This window comes from Gekko japonicus, unplaced genomic scaffold (assembly GCF_001447785.1).
Source record: "Gekko japonicus isolate JY-2015 unplaced genomic scaffold, Gekko_japonicus_V1.1 scaffold911, whole genome shotgun sequence".
Classification (NCBI taxonomy): domain Eukaryota; kingdom Metazoa; phylum Chordata; class Lepidosauria; order Squamata; family Gekkonidae; genus Gekko; species Gekko japonicus.
Genome location: NW_015172582.1, coordinates 665,087 through 686,789, shown reverse-complemented (window position 1 = coordinate 686,789; position 21,703 = coordinate 665,087). Strand labels below are relative to the sequence as shown.

The 21,703-nt window shown below is 44.5% G+C and overlaps 1 protein-coding gene across 1 annotated transcript in view; it reads left to right on the top strand.

The window, feature by feature from the left end:
* The window catches only part of PALMD (palmdelphin), a 45,682-nt gene extending 25,113 nt beyond the window's left edge, over positions 1-20,569 (top strand). Inside the window, exons 3-8 of the mRNA XM_015421463.1 lie at positions 4,898-5,028; positions 7,245-7,359; positions 10,825-10,858; positions 10,946-11,059; positions 14,787-15,869; positions 19,661-20,569. Of these exons, the coding sequence (XP_015276949.1) occupies positions 4,898-5,028; positions 7,245-7,359; positions 10,825-10,858; positions 10,946-11,059; positions 14,787-15,869; positions 19,661-19,704 (1,521 nt within the window). The 3' untranslated portion in view covers positions 19,705-20,569. The remainder of the gene's footprint in view (positions 1-4,897; positions 5,029-7,244; positions 7,360-10,824; positions 10,859-10,945; positions 11,060-14,786; positions 15,870-19,660) is intronic.
* Positions 20,570-21,703: the final 1,134 nt, after the last annotated feature.

Here is a 21,703-nt window from a genome sequence, read left to right as displayed (position 1 = left end):
CCTCTCCTCCAGCCCCCAGAATATACCGTATGTTTTTGCCATTGACTTCAATGGTTCATAGGATATAATAGGGCCGAACTGTGGGAAGCAGAATCAGATCAGATAATCTGTTTCAGCCCGTAGCAGCAGTCGGCGTGCTCGCAGGGATGGCCCTAGGGGGTTGCGCGCCCTAGGCGAGGCCACCTTGTGGCCCCCCCCCTCAGATGCCAACCTCCCGGTGGGGCCTGGAGACCTCCCAGCTGGCCGTGGGGGGGGGACAGACACCACATGCTGGGGAGCGCCTGGCCCACAGGAGGAGGAGGAAGGAGGGGCCGGCAGACAGGCAGGCAGGAGCTCGCGCTTCCTTCTCCCTCCCCCCCCCCGCAGGCGCCTGGTCGGGGAATGCAACGAAACCGCCCCCACCGCAGCGAGAGATGAGGGGAAGGGAAGGGAGGGGAGGGGGGGGAAGAATGGATCCCAGGTGCTTTTGCCTGTCAGAGTGGCTGGGGCACACTTCCGGGGGTGTCAGGGGGGGTGGCATATGCTAATAAGTTATGCTAATGAGCTCCTGCAGCTCTTTTTCTATTAAATGACCCCTGCACATATTCATTTCTCAGACAGACAAACAAGGGCTTTTAGCACCTAGTTGATTAATTTCAACAAGAACAGCTATAAGATAATTGACTTAGAGTAAGGGGAAAGAGACTTGCAGGCACGGAGAAGAACAGAGTTGCCAGGTGTCCAGTTTTGAACCAGCCAGTCCAGTATTTGATGGGGGGAAATTGACATATAAATGTCTGGTATTCTGTAATTAAGAGTTTCACAAAATAAACAGTTCCAAAGGAATGGGGGGGGGGGGGCTCAAGGTTAGAACAAAAAGCAAGTGAGAAGATAAAGAAACATTAAAAAAAAAAGAAAGAAATCAGACCTTAGGGCTTGGCTGTATGGAGAAGCAGACTGTAGCTGGTTCTAGTATTTTCATCATTCCCCTCCTGAGAGGAGGAGAAAATGAACATTCCCTTCCTCAAGCAACAGAGTGGTTCTCCCCTCACCCTAAGATGAACAGGTTTAGTTTTATTATACATGTGTCCAGAAGGACTAGTTTTCTGGCCCTCCCCTGTGTTGCAAGGTGGAGAGTTAATCTTTGTTTATTTGCATTGTGGGTTTTTTTCTTTCCTCTTCTCACTTGGAAAGTTGCTTTGCCTGCCCCGCCCCCAGCTGGCTGCCTCTTTTTTTATTTTATTTTTTATTGTTATTTTTTTTTCCTCAAAACAATGCCATACAGTTGCCATCAAAAGATATACATAAACATAGAGGTATATTTCAATAACACATAAAAACTAGGTTAGAGTCAGTGTAACATTTTGACAGATAGATCTGCCAAAGGTAGTCTTCAAAACTAGAGGAGTAAGGATTACAGATAATATCTTTTCCCATTAGGTTTTTATAATAATGTTTCACATCAGTAACCATTTATGATAATGCAGATTTGCAGGAAGTTGCCTCTTCTAAGCTCCCATCTGGGAAAAAGCAGACAGCCTCTCACTCCCTGTCAAGGCAGCTGCAAAAAAGAGTGTCCAAGGCAGTACAGTCCAAGGCAGTGCTGGGACAGGGCATAAGGAAGAAATTAAATTCCCATCCTGCCCTATAACCATCGGCCCAATTGTGGTGACATTCCTTGCTGACCGTATAGTTGGAGAGGAGTTGTCGCTGTTCCAAAGTCAGTGCAGCAGTTCCCAACAATCACTTCAGAGGGCATTTTTGCCCCTGAGAATTGGGTTTTACCCCTTGCCTTCCTCCCTCCCTCCCTCCCTCAGTAATCAGCAGCAGCTTTTCCCTTGAAGCCACCGCCACCCTGATTGCAGAGGCCATGAGGGAGGGATGGAGGGGAGGTTGCTTTGGTGTATGTGTCTTAATAGTATAGATATTTGTTTACTTCATTCATACATCAGTTTTCTGTTAATGAGGTCTCAAAGTGGCTAACATTCTCCTTTAATCCTTTGAATCCTCACAATAACCCTATGAAGTAAGTTAAAATCACTGCGTTTGGTGAAAATAGCAGAAGGGGGGGGCATCCTTGCCTTTTTTGCTCAGGGACTAAACTGCCCCATCTAGTGGGGGAATCTGCCTGCCAGAGATGGTGTAGTGTGAACTGCACACAACAGTGGTGACACTTCAGGGCTTGCCTTTTTCTCTGCTTCCTGCTTGGTGGGCCACCTTGCCAAGCCACCTGGTCCCTGCATGGTTGACAAATTTTTATCACGTGTGTCCAGTATTTGTGTTGAATTGAAACCATCTGGCAACCGTAGAGAGGAAGAGGGCTATGGACATCCTTCAAAGGTACATATCACAATATATCACAGGGATTGGCATAGTTGGGCACCTGCCCAAGTCTCTAACCCAGCAGTGGGCCTACCCCTGAGTGGAACTGCTGACTCAGACCTTTCCTTTTCTAATGGCAGGAGTGCCAGGAGTGCAGGAGTATTATTACTGCTGCTTCTGGGCATTTCTTCCAGGAGGCCAAGAGGCCCCTACAGCATTGCAGTAATTGTTTCCTGTACTTTTTGGACCCCAGCCACCATTGCTGGTGAAGCTACAAGGAAAGGCATTCACTGGTCCTAGCAGCATCACTGCAAGTGGGAAAGGGAGACAAGATTGGGATGGAAGGAGGCCACACCCCTAAGGGAAAGGAAAGAGAACAAAGCCAAAGGGGGGAGGAGCAGAGGTCATTTCGGGGGGGATCGGGGGGGATCGTAGTTCCCCCAGGTGAGGTACGGGGTCGGGGCACATGGCGAAGCACCGCCCCCTTCTTCCGGCCACCCCGCTTCCGGCCCTCATTCAGCCAGGAGGAGGCAGGAGAAGAGGGAGGGTAAGTTGCTTCCTCCCTGCCTCTCCCGACCCCTGCCTGCCTGGGGCCAGGGAGGGCCTTCACGGGGCTTCCTTGCACTCCCACCGGCCTTGCAGGTCCACCGCCGGGCCCCTCATGGGGCTTGGCAGTGGAGCTGCAAGGCCGGCGGCGGCCGGGACCGTTGGGGGCGGGGTGTGTGGCCTTATGACACACTTCCGGTGATGTCAGGGGGTGTGGCATATGCTAATGAGTTATGCTAATGAGTTCCCCTAGCTCTTTTTCTACGAAACAACCCCTGGGGGGGAGAGACTTGTAAGGAGCCCATGGATGCCCTGTGCCCAGGTGCCAGTGGAGAAAGAAACATGTAACTGGACTTTGCTATATTTTTCCCTTTTATTATTATATAGATCAGAAGTATACATTAAATACAACAGATATACATGCTAAAGGAACTACACAGATTTGACCATCTACATCCTAATGAACATAAAGCAGTCAAGCACATATCATGTAAAACTATTTAAAACAATGTAATAAACCACTCTCATCCAGCAACTTTTACCAACAGTCAAACAAAAAGAGAGATAAGAAAAAAAGAGTATCTACATGCTGAACATGGGTGGCATTTTGCAATCCTAATATCTCTTCTCCTGAGGGAGATTTTTGTGGTTCCTTAACCTTCCACCTATTAGTCCCCTAACAATTTGTAAACCAATTCCCAAGCAATTTCAGTTTTTTATATTAAGGGGAAAGTAGGTATACAATGTTAATTTCCTTTTTATCTTGGTATTCCCTACTGTGCACTTATCTCAGTGTGGAGTAGAACCAGGGGTCATTTCGTAGAAAAAGAGCTAGGGGGACTCATTAGCATAACTCATTAGCGTATGCCACACCCCCTGACATCACCGGAAGTGTGTCCTCCCCACAGCCGGCGGCGACCTCCAGCGGGCACCAGCAGGGAGCTCCAGGCCCCGCCCTCCCGCACCTCACCCGGGGGGATGGAGTAGAACCATAGCAGATCAGACTCTAAACTGGACTATTTACAAACCACAAGATATGAAAGAAAGGAATGCTTCAGTATCTGGTTTAACTATTGCAAAAGTAAGTAATGTGTTTACTAGATACCAACTACATTTCCACTGTCCTCAATAACTGTATACTATGGACATCCCAAGTCAGACTTTCCAATTCCTTGGCTGTATTTACTCAAAGGACGCAATCCCTTGAAATTCTAAGGTGAACTACCCAGAATCTCTCAGTCATTGCATAGGAGAAAAGGGCCATGGTGGCACTATTGGCTATGCTACAAAGTTGAGCAAACTTCAGAGGATGGTGGAAGACCGGAAGGCCTGGCGTGATCTGGTCCATGGGGTCGCGAAGAGTCGGACTCAACTGTGCGACTGAACAACAACAACAAAAACAATGTCCACATGAGCAAAAGTGTTATGATTAATGTTCGGAGGTTTGTCTTATAGTATATCCAGCCTCCATTTTTCCCCAGACACCTGAATCCCTGGTGTGACACTAAACGGGGAGAAATTCCCACAAAAAAACATGCCATTAAAATTGTGTCTATGTAGTGTTGCCCGCTCTGGGTTGGGAAATACCTGGAGATTTTGGGGGTGAAGCCTGAGGAGGGCAGAGTTTGGGGAAAGGGGATCTTCAGTGGGGTATAATGCCATAGAGTCCACCTTCCAAAGTGGCCGTTTTCTCCAGGTGAAAATGGTCTCTCACCTGGAGATCAGTTGTAGACCCAGGAGATCTCCAGGAACCACCTGGAGGCTGGCCACCCTATGTCTGTGCCAACTGTTTCTGCTACTAGAAGGGGAAGGAAAAGTAAAGGCTAAAATCTGTTCATGTGCCATTAATGCAGAAATGCTGTCACTCAAGATGATTTAGTGCTGACACTGCTCCTTTAGACTTGCAGAAAGCATAATCAATCTGCACAATGGTGCAGAGCCTGCAAGTTAGGGTATAGCCAGTCCAGGTCTAATAGAGTGACTTATGCCAAATGTATGGCAGATCAATCAAATTCCTAATGGGGATTTTTTTTGAAATATTTATACATAGAAAAAAGCCCTGCGTGAGAAATGGCTCTGGGATGGATTAAGCACTCTCTCCGCAAAAGAACAAGAAGAAATGCAAAACCAGAACCGAGAGGATCAACGACGCATGAATGAGCTGGAACAAAATATCCTCAGGTACTACTCAAATCTTGATTTTACCCGTCTGCCATTAAAAGCTTTGTGTGTAGATCAAATTTTCTATTCTGAACAGGGAGATTAATGCCTCTAAGCTAGCTATTGGTATTCTGCTGTCTGAATAATTACAGATGAGTTGTAGGTTTTCTTGCTTTAAAAAAAACGCAATATTATTAGGATCAAGTTCTGAGTGTCTCCTAGCTGGCTGGGATTTCATCATGCTTTCTAATGGTAGAACGTAAAGCATTTGACATTTAAAATGTCAGCACTTGGAATGATCAGATGTTAACTTTATTAAAAAAATTCTGACATTCAGGTGACAGTGAGAACATCAAGGAAGCGACATTTCCTGAAGTGTTGCAACGTATTAGAGATCTTCTCTGTGACTATTTATGAAGGCCACTCTTTTAAAGAGCTTCTACGTTAGCGGAGTATGTAAACTTTTGAGGGTTGGATTCTAAGCTTCCTTCCACTCAGAGGCATTTCTGTTGATCCCCTTGCACACTGAATTGCACACTGTCCTCTTCAACCACCATTTTAAACGGCAAGTTCCATGTGCCTTAAGACCATTCTTTGGGTCTGAGGTTTCATAATCCACACAGGTCTCTCTGCAACTGTAGACACAGGCTTCCCACAGGGATTTGGAGGTTGGAATTGGCATCAAAATAACCCCCCTGCCATGTTACCAAGGAGTACATGGCAACACCTGCTTAAATCCCCTTACCCTGCATTCACATTAAAAACCACTCTCCAGAATCTTTCAAAGAGGCTTAACTAGTATTCCATAAGCACCAAACCCTATAAGAGGCAAGCAATGGTGGTTACAAAAATGTTCAAGAACAGGGCTACTTTCCACATTATAGAACAACAGGTGCATGTGTACCATTTCATGTATGTGTGTGAGGGATGTCTGGTCAATGCCAGCTCTTATGTTGTGCAAACACACTGATTGCACGTTTTCTGCACCTCCACCATATAATGCTGCTTCCTCCTGCCACATACATTATCTATTACACATAGGCCAGATATCACAGTATTGTCTTTTAACTGACCCTTGTAGGATTACCTAAAATGCAGATAGACCACTTAGTTTTACTTCCCTGCTGTTTTATTCCTTTCTTTTGATCTTTCATTACAGGCCTCCCCCAAATCATTGCCCCTTCTAGAAAGACTCTATTTTGATACATTTCCCAAAATGCATCCCAGCTTTTACAGGAACAGACATCAACAGGTCTCAGCAAAGGCCATCAGTATAAAATCAGGAAGGCTGCTAACCGAGAGGAATGCAAAGGGAGAGAGGTTCAGTCCTAGAGAGAGATCATCAAATGAGATGCTTGTAGCTGATGAAATGATACATTGGGGAATGTGAACAGCAAATGCATTTTACTCAGAATTGGCACTAAATGCCCAATGTTCTGTTAGACTTTAGCACTTTTACAATCAGTCTGAATGAACTACTGCAAAGTCAACAGTAGGCCCTGTGAATAATTTTGTTGTTGTTGTCAAAGAATAACTATTTAAAATCATCTATTTTTAAATTAATTTTGGCAGCCAGAAACTGATATTCATGCCCAAGTTAGAGAAAAGGGTTGAATTTGAAGAGAACACACTGCTGGAAGCAATAAGTTGTTCTTAATGTTAAGCTTTTAGATCGTGCAACTGTGATAGAAGGCGCTGTGAAAATATAAATGGAATTGCCTGACTCAGAGTGATATAAGTAGTTAGCAAACGGGTTCAAACCTTTAAGCAGCTGTGAAGCTGAATGGATGTCCTTGGGCCATTACGCCTCACTGTCTAACCCACCCCAAAGGGTTGTTCTGAGGATGAATTGAAGGATGCGAGAAGCATGAGGAAAATATGCAAAGGCATGGGGTGAGGGAAAGCTGTGTAAACTTGTGAAAGACAGCTCAGCATCATTTTGGGCACTTAAGGAGGAGAAAGTGGTGGGACGGGACTCATGTAGTGGTGGAATGGGACTTATGTTTAACAATTTCATTTTCATGATGCTACAGTTTTCTGCTGCCCTCGGATAAGTGGTGGTCAAAGACAACTTTAATTGCCTAGCACACATTTTGAAGATCACTCGTCTAACCAAATGGGGTTCGAATCAGACCCGTCATTGCAATCTGGACGATGAATCTGGTACCTCTTCTTCATTCTGTTCATTCCTGGCAGGACTGTTAAACATTCTGTCTTTGAATATTATACATTTGCAGACTTGAGAAAGAAATAGAGGACCTTGAGCAAGAAGAGCTGACAATCTCAGCTAAAGAAAAGGCCATACTAAAGAAGCTTAAATCAGTTGAAAGGACAGCGGAAGATATCATAAAGGTCAGAGTCTAATTTTCAAACCCTGCTATGGATGTCATTTATGTCACTTTGTAAAAATTATCTCTTGGAGAGAAGGTGGGGATTAGGCTAGGAATTGGGATAAGACCCCTACTTGGCACATACAGTGGAAATTAAAAGTGATTAAACCTCAATATAGTCAGGCCACTCAGACCCATATAAATAATATCTCGAGATCAAGGATATTATAACCCCTACTGATTCCACTCTAGAATGTTCCATATACTATATTTATACTTTGTACTTTGGCTGCTGTGAATTGCAATACTGTTTCAGCATGAAATACCGTAATCAACGTTGGCCATCACCTGTGTACATAGGCAGAGTATAACAAGCATACTTTAAAAAAAAAGACTTCTGTGTCCTCCCTCCCTTAACTAAGAAAAATATTCTCTACATTTTATTCTCCCTTTGGTGAAAGCCTGAACAAACATACACACTGAAATTCAAACAAGCCTGTAGGAACATTATGCAATTGCTGTAGTGGAGGACACTGGACTGTACTTACAGCTCCAAGCAGCCTCGTTGATTTTTCATAGGGAGACAAGAGATATGACAGGGCAAGGAAAACCACAGACAAAGAGCCCTCTCAAGAATGCTGTCTCATAGCCAACAAACCACAAGCAGTGCAACACTCATGGAACAGGACTTGCCTGCCTGCCCCCATTCACAGCAATGCACTGAGCTCCTGAAATCCTGCTCTTGGGGGATCAGACCCAGACTGACCTTCACAAACAGTATGGGGGTGCAGATGGGATGAGGGAACGTCAAAATTTCCCCAGTTCCTTCAGTTTCTATCAGCTTAGAATACAAGCCATTGTCTTCATACTCTGAAATTGCAAATCTTTTGAAATGCCATACATGAGTTCATGAAGTAGTCTTATACCTAGTCAAACCACTAGTCTGTCAAGGTCAGTATTGTCTGCTCTGACAAGCAATGGACCTAGGGTTACCAGCCTCCAGGCAGGGCTCCCAAGTACTTACCTTAATTCAGCAGGGGATGTATAGTTCTTTGCGGGACCATTCCCGTGGGGAAAACACAGGCGCTGCACTATTCCATCACCCAGACGTGACGTAGGCACGTAGCCGGTGATGCTCTAGCAATGGGGCTGGAAACATCGAGTTTCCAGTCCCATTACCAGAGCGCCGCCCAGCTACGTGCCTACGTCACGTCTGGGCGACGGAATAGTGCAGCGCCTGTGTTACAAGCAAGAATCTTCCGGCGGGGAAGCATGTGCCCCCTGCCAGTCCGTAGGTAGGTACTTGGGAACCCTACCTCCAGGTGGGGCCTAGACAGGCCCATAGCTACCGTGGGGCATCTCAGGGCCCAGCCCCCCGACTTACTGCCAAGGCCCCCCGACTTCCCATCCATCCCAGGCCCCCCGAATTCCAATTTTTTATTTTTGGTGCTCAATGGGGGGGTGCCCCCGACTTATTTAAAGGCCCCCAAATTTAAAAAATCCTGGCTATGGGCCTGGGCCTAGAGAACTCCCACTTTTAAAACTGACCTCCTGCTGACAGAGATCAGCTCCCCTGGAGAAAATGGCTGCTTTGAAGGGTGGGCTCTACGGCATTATACCAGGCTGAGGCCCCTCACCTCACCTCACCCTCTCCTGGATCCACCCCCAAAGTCTCCAGGTATTTTCCAACACAAACCAGGCATCCCTAAGTGGATCTCCAGGGGCACAGATAGAGATCTTTCAAATATCACCTGAGCCTTTTTCAACTGGAGATCCAGGGATCAAACCTGAGGCCTTCTGCATGCAAAGCCGATACAGCCACAGCAGCACACCTTAATATGTGCGACATAACAGAAGGTTAAATAATCAAATAGAAAGGGAAAGGTAGACAGGGAGGGGAGACTGTGTCTGTTCTCTTTGCCATCACCTATTCTGTAACAATTATCTAGAGCAGTGGTGGCATTTTGTACAGGTTAGTCACACAGGAATCTAATGTAGGGTCACCAGCCTCCAGGTGGGGCCTGAAGATCTCCCGCTTTTACAACTGATCTCCAGCTGGCACAGATCAGCTCCCATTAAGAAAATGGCTGCTTTGAAAGATGGACTCTATGGCACTGGACCGTGCTGAGGCCCCTCCCCTCCCCAAGCCCCACCCTCTCCTGGATCCACCCCTCAAAGTCACCAGGTATTTTCCAACCCAGACCTGGCAACCCTAATCTGTGGGTTTGCCCTGAGGTGCTTTTATTGGACCATTGACTTCAGCCCAAGGATTTGCTGTTATTGTCCTGCTTAATGGGCAGACAATCAATATGTAGCTCTAACTCCTTTCCTCCTCCCAGTGTCCCTCAGTCTCCCAGTCAGAACAACATCTAGGTTGACAATCTGGCTGGAGAGCAGAATGAAATTATCACCCAGCCAATAGCAGCAAGGAATTCTCACTGACTCACACTCAAGTTCCTGAACAGCAGTGTTGCCAGCTTCTTTTTAGATCCCACTAAGCTGAAATCCAAGCACCTACACACACGCACGCACACAAAGCACCCTATAAAAATGGGAGCATTAAGGTTGCCAGGTCCCCCTAGATCCATTTTGGGAAACTCCTGGAAATTTGGGGATGGATCCCGGGGAGATCAAACTGATCTCTGTAGTCTGGAGATGGGGTGTAATTCCAGGGGATCCCAGTGTCCCACCTGGAGGCTGGCATCCCTAAATTTGCAGAAGGAGTACTTCACTCCAATAAGATTTTTCAGTATTTCCGTATTTGAGACATAATATCTTAACACACTGGCACTAATTCATTACATTCAAATAACCGATGACTAAAACTGAGCCTGACCATGACCTGGATAGCTCAAGCTAGCCTGATCTCATCAGATCCTGGAAGCAAAGCAGGCCGATCAGCCCTGGTTAGTGCTTGGAAGGGAGACCACCAAGAAAGTCCAAGGTTGTTTCACAGAGGCAGACAATGGCAAACCACCTCTGTTCACCTCTTGCCTTGCCTTGCCTTGAAAACCCTATGGCTGTGACTTGACAACACTTTAAACGCATGGAGCTGATCCCGAACATTGTACAACTAAAAGGTTTCATAGTGACTGCTCCACAATTAAATGACTATTTATGAGAAGACTTTCCTCCAGAGATTCAGCCTGAGTCGAAGCATCTTTCCAAAATGGTACAAACTGTAGATGGGTTGGCCTGCAACGATGGGAAAAGAGAATTGTATTCAAAATCTTGGTATTAGCATTCTATACTTTAGATATGGCACTTGCTTGAATATATTTTGGCCCAAGCATTTTAAAGCTTATCACACTTACTTGGAAGTCAACGCCAATGAATACAGTGGGATTTATTTCTAAGTAACAGGACAAAGCATTGAGCTCCATGGCTATCAATTATTATATGCCCAGCATTGAAAAGATAACAGTGGTCTGTTTTCTATATCAGTTTCGTATAACTAAATGTCTCCTTTTTTCCTGTTTCTTACTAGTCTGTGAAGGTGGAAAAAGTAGAGGCTAGAGAAGGTATGTTTGGCCAAAACATAAAATTTTAAAGTGTATGAACATCTCCAGAGGACAAAGGTACGAATTAATAACTCTCTCTTTTCACAGAATCAGCTGACTTTATATATGCCAACATACCTGACCTCCCAAAATCTTTCAGACCTTCTGCACTTAAAAGAACAGGACATCTGAAAACAGAGAATGATGAAGAAAGTCGAAAAGGTACAGTTCTACGATGAAATTTAAAAGATATCTACACTTGTAAAGTACGATGAATAAATGAGGGTGTGTGGTCTGGCAAATGAGTTGAGTGTTTAATGAGAATATTCACCTCGTCTTGTCCACCCAGGAGCCAGTCCACCCAGGAGTACTTCTCTCAAAGCCAGTTGCCCTGATCCACCTAGGTAGGCACATTGGCCAAGAAAATAAATAGCTGGATAAGCAAGACTCGAGTCCAGAAGCACCTTAAAGACAAACAAGCTTTCCAGGAGACAAGCTTTCAAGCGCCAAAGCTCCTTTCCTCAGATACTCTCGAAAAGCTTATACCCTGGAACTCTGGTTAGTCTTTAAGGTGCCACTGGACTCAGATCTTGCTACTGCTGACCAGCGTGGCTATGCACCTGAAAACAGCTGGATGAGGAGCCACAACTAGGTGCCATGCATTTGGCTGCTGCCCTGATCCAGCTGCCAGAGCTGTCTTCAAAGAAGGGTGGGGGAAAGGGTGATCAGCTGTTCAGTATCAGCAGCAGGAAGTGGGTTCAGATTTTCCCATTCCATGCTAAACAGATGGTTGGTGTAACTGCAGACTTTCTAATACAGTTGTGTGCACATGGCCGTAGGAGCTGTGCAAACGGGTACCTTCTAACAAGATGCTCAGGGGTACACCTTTCCTGTCCATTTTCTCAAGACAATTATGAATGTGTATCCATGCTTAAACTCTGTGCACAGGGTATTAGCTACACGTGACTGAATTAGGGCTGATGATTACACAAACCCACACTGCGTCATGGCATGGAAGGAAGAGGGACGGATAAATCACAGAGCCTTGGCTAGGTTAAATGAGAAAAAAGTGGTCTTTGTGGAACTGGATCCACTGGATTCTACGTCCACTGCTGTGTTCCTGCCACTGAGAATTATGAAGTGAGTCACAGATGGCTTCTAACACGGTGCTTTTCCTGTCAATTTTCTGAAGATGTATGCGAATGAGTATCCGTATCTACAGTCTGTACATGGAGTCTTAGCTATATATAATGACTTTTGCATGAGCAGCTTTGGTCTGGAACCTGTGCTTACATTATCGTAAAGAACTTTAAGAATTTCTTTTCATTGCACAGCTCAGTACCTCCATTCCAGGGACTACACCCATAAGCACCTCTTACAAAGTAGATTATTCATCTGATGATCACCACTTTTTGGCATCCAAGATTTGAAGCTACTTAGATTCTATCATCTTTGCAAGTCAGATCAAAATGAAGAAAGAGAAGCATAGGGAAGGACTGAAATAAACAAACACTTTAAAATACCCAAATGTGAAGAAGAGAGAAGAGAATGGATTTATACCCCGTCCTTCACTCGGAGTTTCAGAGCAGCTTACAAACTCCTTTCCCTTCCCACAACAGTACCCCTGTGAGGTACGTTGGGCTGAGAGAGCTCTTTCCAGAACTGTCCTTGAGAGAACAGCTCTGACAGAGTCACAGAACTATAGCTTGCCCAAGGTCATTCAGCAGCTGTATGTGGAGGAGTGGGGAATCAAACCCGATTCTCCCAGATTAGAGTCCGTGCACTTAACCACTACACCAAACTGGCTCTTGGAAACTTGAGTGGGTTTGTGGAAACCTGAACTCAGCAAACAGATTTCAGTGAGAGCCAAGCTCCAATTTGAATGGCATTTCCTCAACTATTCCTAGTTTTCTTACCCTTTGCAAGAATACCGAAGAATCTGAGACCCAGTTAATGCCATTTGTCACCTTTGTTATATGGTGATGAATCAGGTCCCCTGGCCCGAGTTGCCGCATGACGGAGTGAGCTCCCATCTCTAGTTCCAGCTCCTGCCAACCTAGCAGTTCGAAAGCAAGAAATTGCAAGTAGATAAATAGGTACCACTTCGGTGGGAAGGTAACAGCGTTCCGTGCGCCTTGGTGTTTAGTCATACTGGCCACATGACCATGGAAACGTCTTCGGACAGCGCTGGCTCTTTGGCTTTGAAACGGAGATGAGCACCGCAACCCTTGAGTCGTACTCGACTGGCTTTCGAGCAAGGGAACCTTTACCTTTACCCAGGGGTCATTTCGTAGAAAAAGAGATAGGGGAACTCATTAGCATAACTCATTAGCATATGCCACACCCCCTGACATCAGGGGCCCGGCGGTGGACCTGCAAGGCCAGCGGGAGTGCGAGGAAGCCCCGCCAAGGCCCTCCCTGGCCCCAGGCAGGCAGGGGTGGGGAGAGGCAGGGAGGAAGCAACTTACCCTCCCTCTTCTCCTGCCTCCTCCTGGCTGAATGAGGGCTGGAAGCGGGGTGGCTGGAAGCAGGGGGCGGGGCTTCGTCATGTGCCCCGCCCCCTGCACCTCACCCGGGGGAACTGCGTTCCCCCGCGTTCCCCCCCGAAATGACCTCTGCCTTTACCTACCTCTAACCACCACTCCTTACCTCAGCCTTGTAAACAGTCACTTTGCAACTTACCTAAGGCAAGTAAAGACGAACCCAGGCAATGAGAGGCAGGGAGGTGTTTGTAAATGGTGTTTCTTCCCCCACCCTCAAAAAAACCCCAACCACATGCACACACACTTTTTCAGATATTCCAGCAGACTCTTCTGGCCTTTTAAAGCTGGGGAAATGGTAAGCCAGCACTACAGCAGCTATACACACATACTTTTAGCCAGCTCCTGGCTTTAAAAGCGGGAGACACAGCTGCTGTTGCATGGCAAGGGGACTGTCCCAGCAGAGCAGCACACTCAAGGCCATCAAATGTCTCCCTCTCTGGGCTCTAAGGGGCTGGGGAAAGGCAGCGGGCGGAGCAAGGGGATGGCAGACCTGTGAACAGGAAAGGCTCCCTTGTTTCCACCCTGATTCTTACTCTGCTAGAGGTTTCTAGTGGCACCTGAGTACCAATTTGCTTCTACATCATGAAAGATGGTTAGAACAATATATCAAATGTAGAATCCTAAGGAAATTAAAGACTTACTACAATGATACTGCTAGAGTGCAGATTGTGCCCAATTCATATGGAGAAGGGTGGACTGGCCATTTAACTTACAGGGAAAGTTCCTAGTGGACTACTCCCCTGGAGGGCCACTGGCAGCAGCCTGGAGCAAACAGACCCAAGCCCCTGTAGCTCTGTTTAGCTCTGCATGGGCCACTCAGCCTGGCTTACACCAGGGCCATTTTGACTTCCCAGGCCACACCTGCATATGGAGCTGAATGGGGTAATTTCACCCGGAGAACAGGCAGCTGGGATCTGTGTTGAAGCTTTCCCCTTATGCACCTGCACTTCCAATTTAAAAATAGTGAAAAGTAGGAGGCAAATGGAAGGTTCAACCTGTACCCTTCCCACAACCATTTCAAATCATACAAATATATGAATCCCTCAGCAGGGGTGCATGGGCTGTCCTGGAGGACTGCTGGCAGTCAGAAGCAAGCCAGCAGGATCAAAGGGCTTCTCAGGTGGGACACAGCCAGCAGCAGTGTGCATAGTCTTGCCTCTCACATCCTCCCGCAATCCTGCCAACTGAATCTCAGCTGAGCATTCCAGAGACAGTAGCAGTCCCTTCAGGTGTTGCTCAGCTCAGTTTGTTCCTGGACCACTAATGTTAGAGTCTACCACTGGTGACCTATGTTCTACCACGAAGGTAGAGAGTTACGTGCTGTCACATGTAACTAGCTCCTAAGACCAACACATATCTTAAGCTGTTTCATTACTCATTTTTAAGGGCTCTGTTTCTTCCAACAGAAATGTTTGCAATGGAAATTAAAGTCGAAAAAGACATGAAGACAGGGGAAAGCACAGTTTTGTCTACAATTCCTCTTCCTTCAGAAGAATTCAAAGGTGCAGGAGTGAAAGTGTACGATGATGGCAGGAAGTCAGTCTATGCCGTGTGCACCAATGGAGGCATAACAAACAATGAAGTAGATGATCTTGCACCTGTTGAAGTGGAGGACCTCTTAAGGCAAGCCACTGAAAAACAATCCAAGTCTCCCACCGAATATCATGAACCTGTGTATGCAAACCAGTTTTGCAGACCAACAACTCCCCAGCAGGAGAAGTTAACTCAGGGACCAAATGGTGAAGATGCTAGTCAAAATAAGATTCATAGACTTGACCATTGTAGTGAACCCTTCTATAATAAAGCCAAAGGGCAAACACTGGAAGACAACAATCTTTCAAAGAGCAGCCAAGAGAATTCTCATTCTCCAATCCCTCAACAAACAGAAAGAATTGTACAAATTAGCCCCCCAAACAAGATGGTGCCTAATGTCCCAAGAGAAGTTATACAAGATGCTTTCAAACCAGTTCAGAAAACAAGAGAGAATCAACATGATTTAACATTCAGAAATTCCACAAACACTAATGAAAGGTCTTCCCCTGCAATGCAAAGTAATGAAGATTCTAGCTACACAGTGGTCCACGCAATGCCATGTTATGTGGATGATAGTGAACCTGTTACAATGATTTTCATGGGTTACCAGCATGTGGAGGATGAAGAAGTGAATAAAACTGTCTGTGGATACAATGGGCTTATCCATGCAGAACTTGTGGTCATAGATGATGATGGGGAAGAAGAGGACAGTAAACCTGAGAAGCCTTTGTATCACCCAGTGGGCCCTTCCAGCCAAGTGTATCAACCACCCAACCAAACAGCTACAATTCCACAGAGGAACCCCAGCAAAACTGTCAGTGACAACGTGAACAGATCACCTCACAAAAATTCTATATCGCTCAAGGAACAAGACGAAAGTTTGAGCGGTTCTACCTACAGTGCTGAACTGGATGGCCAGTTACCAGGTGATGGAACCGAAGATCCTTCCTTAACAGGTAAAAAACCAGGAAAGTCACATCGCTGCTGTACTGTCACTTAAAAGACATGATTACTTCTATCACACTCTCTTCTTTCCTATTAACAATCCTGTTGCTTTCCCTCTGTCAGACTAATATGTAATTTCTGGTCAAACTCTTCCTTGCTTTTTATGTCATAAAGCTTTTAGTTAACCTCTAATGCCAGAGACTTTTCAAGTATGTAAGGACACAAACCTCAATCTGGATCTTCCTGCTTCTGGCATATTTGAAAACACTGATTAAAATATTACATCTTTGTTTCTCTGGCATGAGAAAAATTGACTCCAGTTGCATTTTGGAGGTAAATAATAGCTTTACTGCCCCTTATATGTATCTCCTTTTTCGGAGTTTGTGCCTCTCTTTGCTCTCTTGACTTTGTATTATGTAATGTACCTTGCACCTTAATCTTGAAAAGACTGAACAAGTTTGCTCTGCATTGATCTTGACTTCATGTTGTGTCCATGTCAACTGAAATGTCTGTAAGCAAGTTTGATTTTTTTTTTTTAAAGCCTGGTTTGGGTGTTTTAAAATTTTATATGACTATGACTGAAATCGAATTCTTTTGTCTATCCACTAATCTCAGGCCTTCCATCCATTTACCTTGAATTAAAATGTCTTTCATTTTCTTATCTGTTTTGCATGATTTTTACATTCTGCTTCTCACAGCAAATGTCATATTTTTTAAAGTACTTTTGAGGGCACTCTGGAGAACAATACCTTCATTCCAAATGGCTCGATATATTTATGTTGTATCGTAGTGCAGTCTCTTTGTTGGATAAGCCAGTAGAAACAAATCACAATTGTTGGTTAATTGCTGGACTTGGTCACTCCTTCCTGCCTCAACTCACACAGCATATCAAGAATGAAGCCTTTAGCTAAGTTGACTTCTGACAACAAATGAGTTGCTTTTTCCCTAGTGAATAGGATTCTTAACTGAGTTTTCATCCTGATTAAGAATCCAAGTTATAGAAACAAATCTAAGGCTGCGGTCACACATACAAAATAATCCACTTTCAACCCACTTTCAATGCACTTTCCAATTGGATTTTACTGTGTGAACTGGCAAAATCCAATTTGAAAGTGCATTCAAAGTCGACTATTTAGTGTGTGTGACCTCAGCCTTAGTTTCTTAAAATGCCCACATCCAGCAACATCACTGCAAGCCAGAGTAGAACTGAGGACCTCAGTCCCAAGGCACCCTACAAAAGGCTAATGCCTAGCTTCAGTTCATTTGACATCTCAAATCAAAACTGAGTACCCTTGGGAAAACGGAGTGCCAAAGGCTGAATCACCTGCACTTTCACACTCACTGAATAATGCACATTCAATCCACTTTCAGTATGCCTTTCAACTGGATTTTACTGTGTGAAACCACAAATCCACTTGCAAATGATTGGTAAAGTGGATTTAAAGTGCATTATTCAGTGTGTGTAAAAGTTTAGAGCTGTGGTAGGGGAAGCCAGCATGGTGCAGTGGTTAAGTGTCAGCCTCTAATCTGGAGAACCGGGTTTGATTCGCCACTCCTCCACATGAAGCCAGCTGGGTGACCTTGAGCCAGTCACAGTTCTCTCAGAACTCTCTCAGCCCCACCTACCTCACAATGGGCCCATTGTGGGAGGAGGAGGGAAAGGCAATTGTAAGCCACTTTGAGACTCCTTAGGGTAGAGAAAAATGGGGTATATAAAAAAGGAAGATGCACAGAAGGCAGCTGGGATCTCTGCTCCCAGAAACTAATAGGAGAGCAAAGCAGCTAAGCACTTTCTTGAGGTGAAGTGACTTATGGTGTTTCAGAGAAAGAAAGAGGACTATGCTAGGATTAGCACTTCTTGTATGCCATGTGCCTGTACAAAAGTTTTGATCAGGGCTCTTTTTGTAGAAAAAGCCCAGCAGGAACTCATTAGCATAATAGGCCACACCCAACAGCAGGAACTCATTAGCATATTGGGCCACACCCCTGACAGCACAGCTCATTAGCACATTAGGCCGCACCCCCATGTTACCAGAAGTGTGCTCATCCAGCCACACCCACCTTTTGCTTGTTATTCTGTTTACCTTGTTTGTTGTCAAAACCCAGGGCTTTTTTGTAGCAGAAACTCGTTTGCATGTTAGGCCACACACCCCTAATGTAGCCAATCCTAATGAGTTTCTGCTGTTGGGTGTGGCCTGTTATGCTAATGAGTTCCTGCTGGACGTGGCCAACTTGGGAGCCAGCCAGAACTCCGTTCCTGTGCGTTCCTGTCCAAAAATAGCCCTGGTTTTGATGAAAGCCTACCCATGGCTGCTGATGCTATTTTACAAACAAATCCAGCCATTTGAAAAAAATGCTGGGGGGAAGCTGTTTTGATACTTGAAAATGAGGGGGGGTCTCCTGTTCCTTAAGCACCATGGGCCAGATCAGATCCTCACTGAATTTGTCTGAATGGCTGAATTTGTCTCTTAAATAGCAACAGGCTGCCATAATATCCAGTTTGGCCCTGAGATGATGACTGGCCTAAGATCACCCAGCAAGCTTCCATAGCAGAGGAGGGATTTGAACCTAGATCTACACCACAGTGGAGGAGAGAATGATGCATGACACCCTGAACTCCCTGGAGGAAGGGCAGGATAAAAGTCTACTAAATAAGATTTAAATTCTTGCCTTGGCACATTCCTAGCATCTGTTTATAATGAGAAAGTTTAATCCTGGAACACTGAAAGCAACTCTAAGGAAAGTGTGCTTGGGAAAACATAGAGCACATTTCCTTTATTTATTATCCACAAATAGCCATAGCAGATCAGAAAGTGACCTTCTAAAATGGGGGGAGGGTATTTCCAGTCAGAATTGATCCTCTGTTATTCTAGATCAACATTATATATTGCACTATTCCTGGCTGACAAGTATGTATCTTATGCCCTGCACCCACACACACACAGCCTCTCCCTTGCATTGTTAACTACGTTTCACTGCTTAATAATCAGAGAATGCTAGGAAATGAGTAATTTTCCCAAACAGTCTCATAATGATCATGCTAGCTGTAAAAAGGAAATAAAGTCAGGAAGATTTGTCACAGTCAAGTTTACAACACCAACACAGTGCTAGGAGGTTAGATCCGTTTTCGTTGACCCCTTGAAAATCTCATCATTTTAAATCACCAAAAGCAGTACCATGGAGCACATACAAGTGAATGAAGCCTTCCTGGGTACTACTTACAAGTTTGCACTAGAGAGAAGAAAGTCTAAAGACTTAAGGGGGGGGGGAGTCAATGATATTATGTAAGGGCAGAACAGGCCAGACTCTGTACAGGAGCATATTTACAGCACAGTTCAGCAATATAGTTAATGCTCCATTTATTTACAAATTTTCATCATAAGAGGCAATATGATGTAGTGGATTTGGGTGGGGGACTTTAATATTCTGGCTGCAGTCCTATGCACACTTACTTGAGAGTAAGCTCCATTAAAATCTATGGGGCTTACTTCCACAGACAGGGCTGTACTGCCTGCCAACAACCCGAGGGCTGTAGCATCATAGATTTTTTTTTATCCTCATACCCCCCAAAATCATTCAAAATGTAGCACCCATTCTTTTGATACCTGTATGTTTTCTGAGTGTACAATTTCAACAAATTAATCATTTTTGCATTTTTTAATGCTTCTACAAGAATGTTTTGTCTCTGGGGCTTAGTCATTGAAGGTAAGTTTTATTTTTCTCTCTGCAACATTAGACATAGAAACAGAAGTGGAACTATGCTTGGGATATTAATTGTCCTGTTTACTGCTTCTTTCTGCAGCACTAAGACTGAGAATGGCAAAGCTCGGGAAAAAAGTCATCTAACATCCACGGCAGTTTCTTACTAAATGTCTGGGTGTGAGCAACAGAATGCAGTAGAAGAAACCAAGAAGAATTTTCTGCCCTCTTTGGACCTCAAAGCTTTTGCTTGTACAAACATATATACATAGGAGTAGCAGCACTTTAGGGACAATGAACCACCAGTGAGAAACAGCAGCATTTGCCCTCTGGTAACTTGGCTTTGTCCATATAAACAAATTGTAAACATTTTATAGTTTTCTAGTCCATTTAAGAAATCCTGATAGCTTTCTTTTTTAAAATTTAAGTCTCTCAGTGTTATTGTATGACAAGTCAGTTTGTAAGAGCCATTGTCTTTGACAGGACTACAGCCAAACAGCGGAAAGTTATTAAATGAAAGTACTTGTGTGTCAGGGACAGCGTGGAACACTGCTAAAAGACCAACCAAACCACAGCAAGGGTATGTCAACAAGACTTGCATGTTCTTAACAGGCCAATCTGGAGCAGGGCCCGGGAGGTGATAACTCTCCTAAAGCCAGTGACCTAGCCTGGAATCAGGAACTCTGCTCAAGTATGGCAAGGTCAAGGACCAATTCACTGTGGATGAAAATCGACTCTGGTCATCACTTCTCTATCCTTTAAGGTTGATGACTTATACTCCTTTGGCTCTTTGTTTTCTTCTGTGATCCAAAAGGGTGTACAGCTGATCAAGTCACCGGAGGAAACCAAAACCAGTGTTAAACCATTGAGAAGGTTTAGTATTATATTTTCCCTAATTTTAACTGTTTCAATCTATTCCAAATATAATATTCTTGAAATTTCAGCTGCCCATCCTGATTTTTGTTCTTTATTTCTCTTAAGCATCACACATGAAATAAATAATACATTTATTAACCTCACTATAGACAAGGGTACCTTCCTTTTATTTCCTAAATTTCTCTTTTGTCCTACTGTACTTTTTTGAGTTCCACTGACTGAAGGATTTTGATGTTTCCTCATTACTTCCTCTCTTTTTAAAGATATTGGAATCAATAATTCCATGAGCCCCATCAATACTATCACTGGCTCTGCGATTCTGAACTTTAACCACTGTGTTTATTTGAATATCATCTTCTTCAGTGTGTGTCTTCATGTTGTTGTTGTTTTTGCATCTTCCCATCTGTTTCTGTATTAATTGGTCTCCATACTTCTCCAGGATTGCCACACCCTTCCTGGGGTTCCAGACAAGATACTACTGTTACCCAGTCTTGAACTCTTAAGTAGAGCCACTTTAAAACTCTTGCTATTGCTGACCATTCCCTTTTAACCACCCAGCACTGGGAAACAGCATGCTGTACCGTCTCCATGATCAAGTCTCCTGACACTCCTGGTACTTGCACATTCTGACAATGGAGTCCTTGACATCATTTTTCACTTTCCAGAAGCCAAGGGTGTTGATGTTAAGCTCTCCATCGCAATCCCACGGACGGGAACCATTCTATCCTCAAAAGTGGATAGAGGAAACCGTTAATCTCTCAAGTATGGTGACAAAGTCATTTTTCTTCTGTCCTCCCTCAATCATAACTATCCAGAAAGTTTTCTTTTAATAGTTCCTAATAAAGTGCCGTACCTGCTTTTACTTGAGATTCAGTCCCCTGTTTTAATGTATCTTTGAATTTTTCCACTTTTATTAGGGCTGGGTATTTTAGGGTTTGGTTAGGGTTAGGGCTATGTTTTGGTTAGGGTTAGTTTTAGATTAGGGTTGGGATTAGGGCTTGGTTTGGGTTATGTTTGGATTAGGTTAGGGTTTGTTTGGGGTTAGGGTTAGGTTAGGTTAGGGTTAGGTTAGCGTTAAGGTTAAGTTAGAGTCAGGGTTTGGTTTGTGTTAGAGATAGATTTGATTAGGGTTTTGTTAGGGCTAGGTTAGATTAGGGTTAGGGTTAGATTAGGGATAGGTTAGGGGTAAATTAGGTTGTAGTTAGGGTTAGGTTAGGTAATAATGAGTTTTTAGGTAATAATGAGTTTTATTATAAATAACCTTTCAACA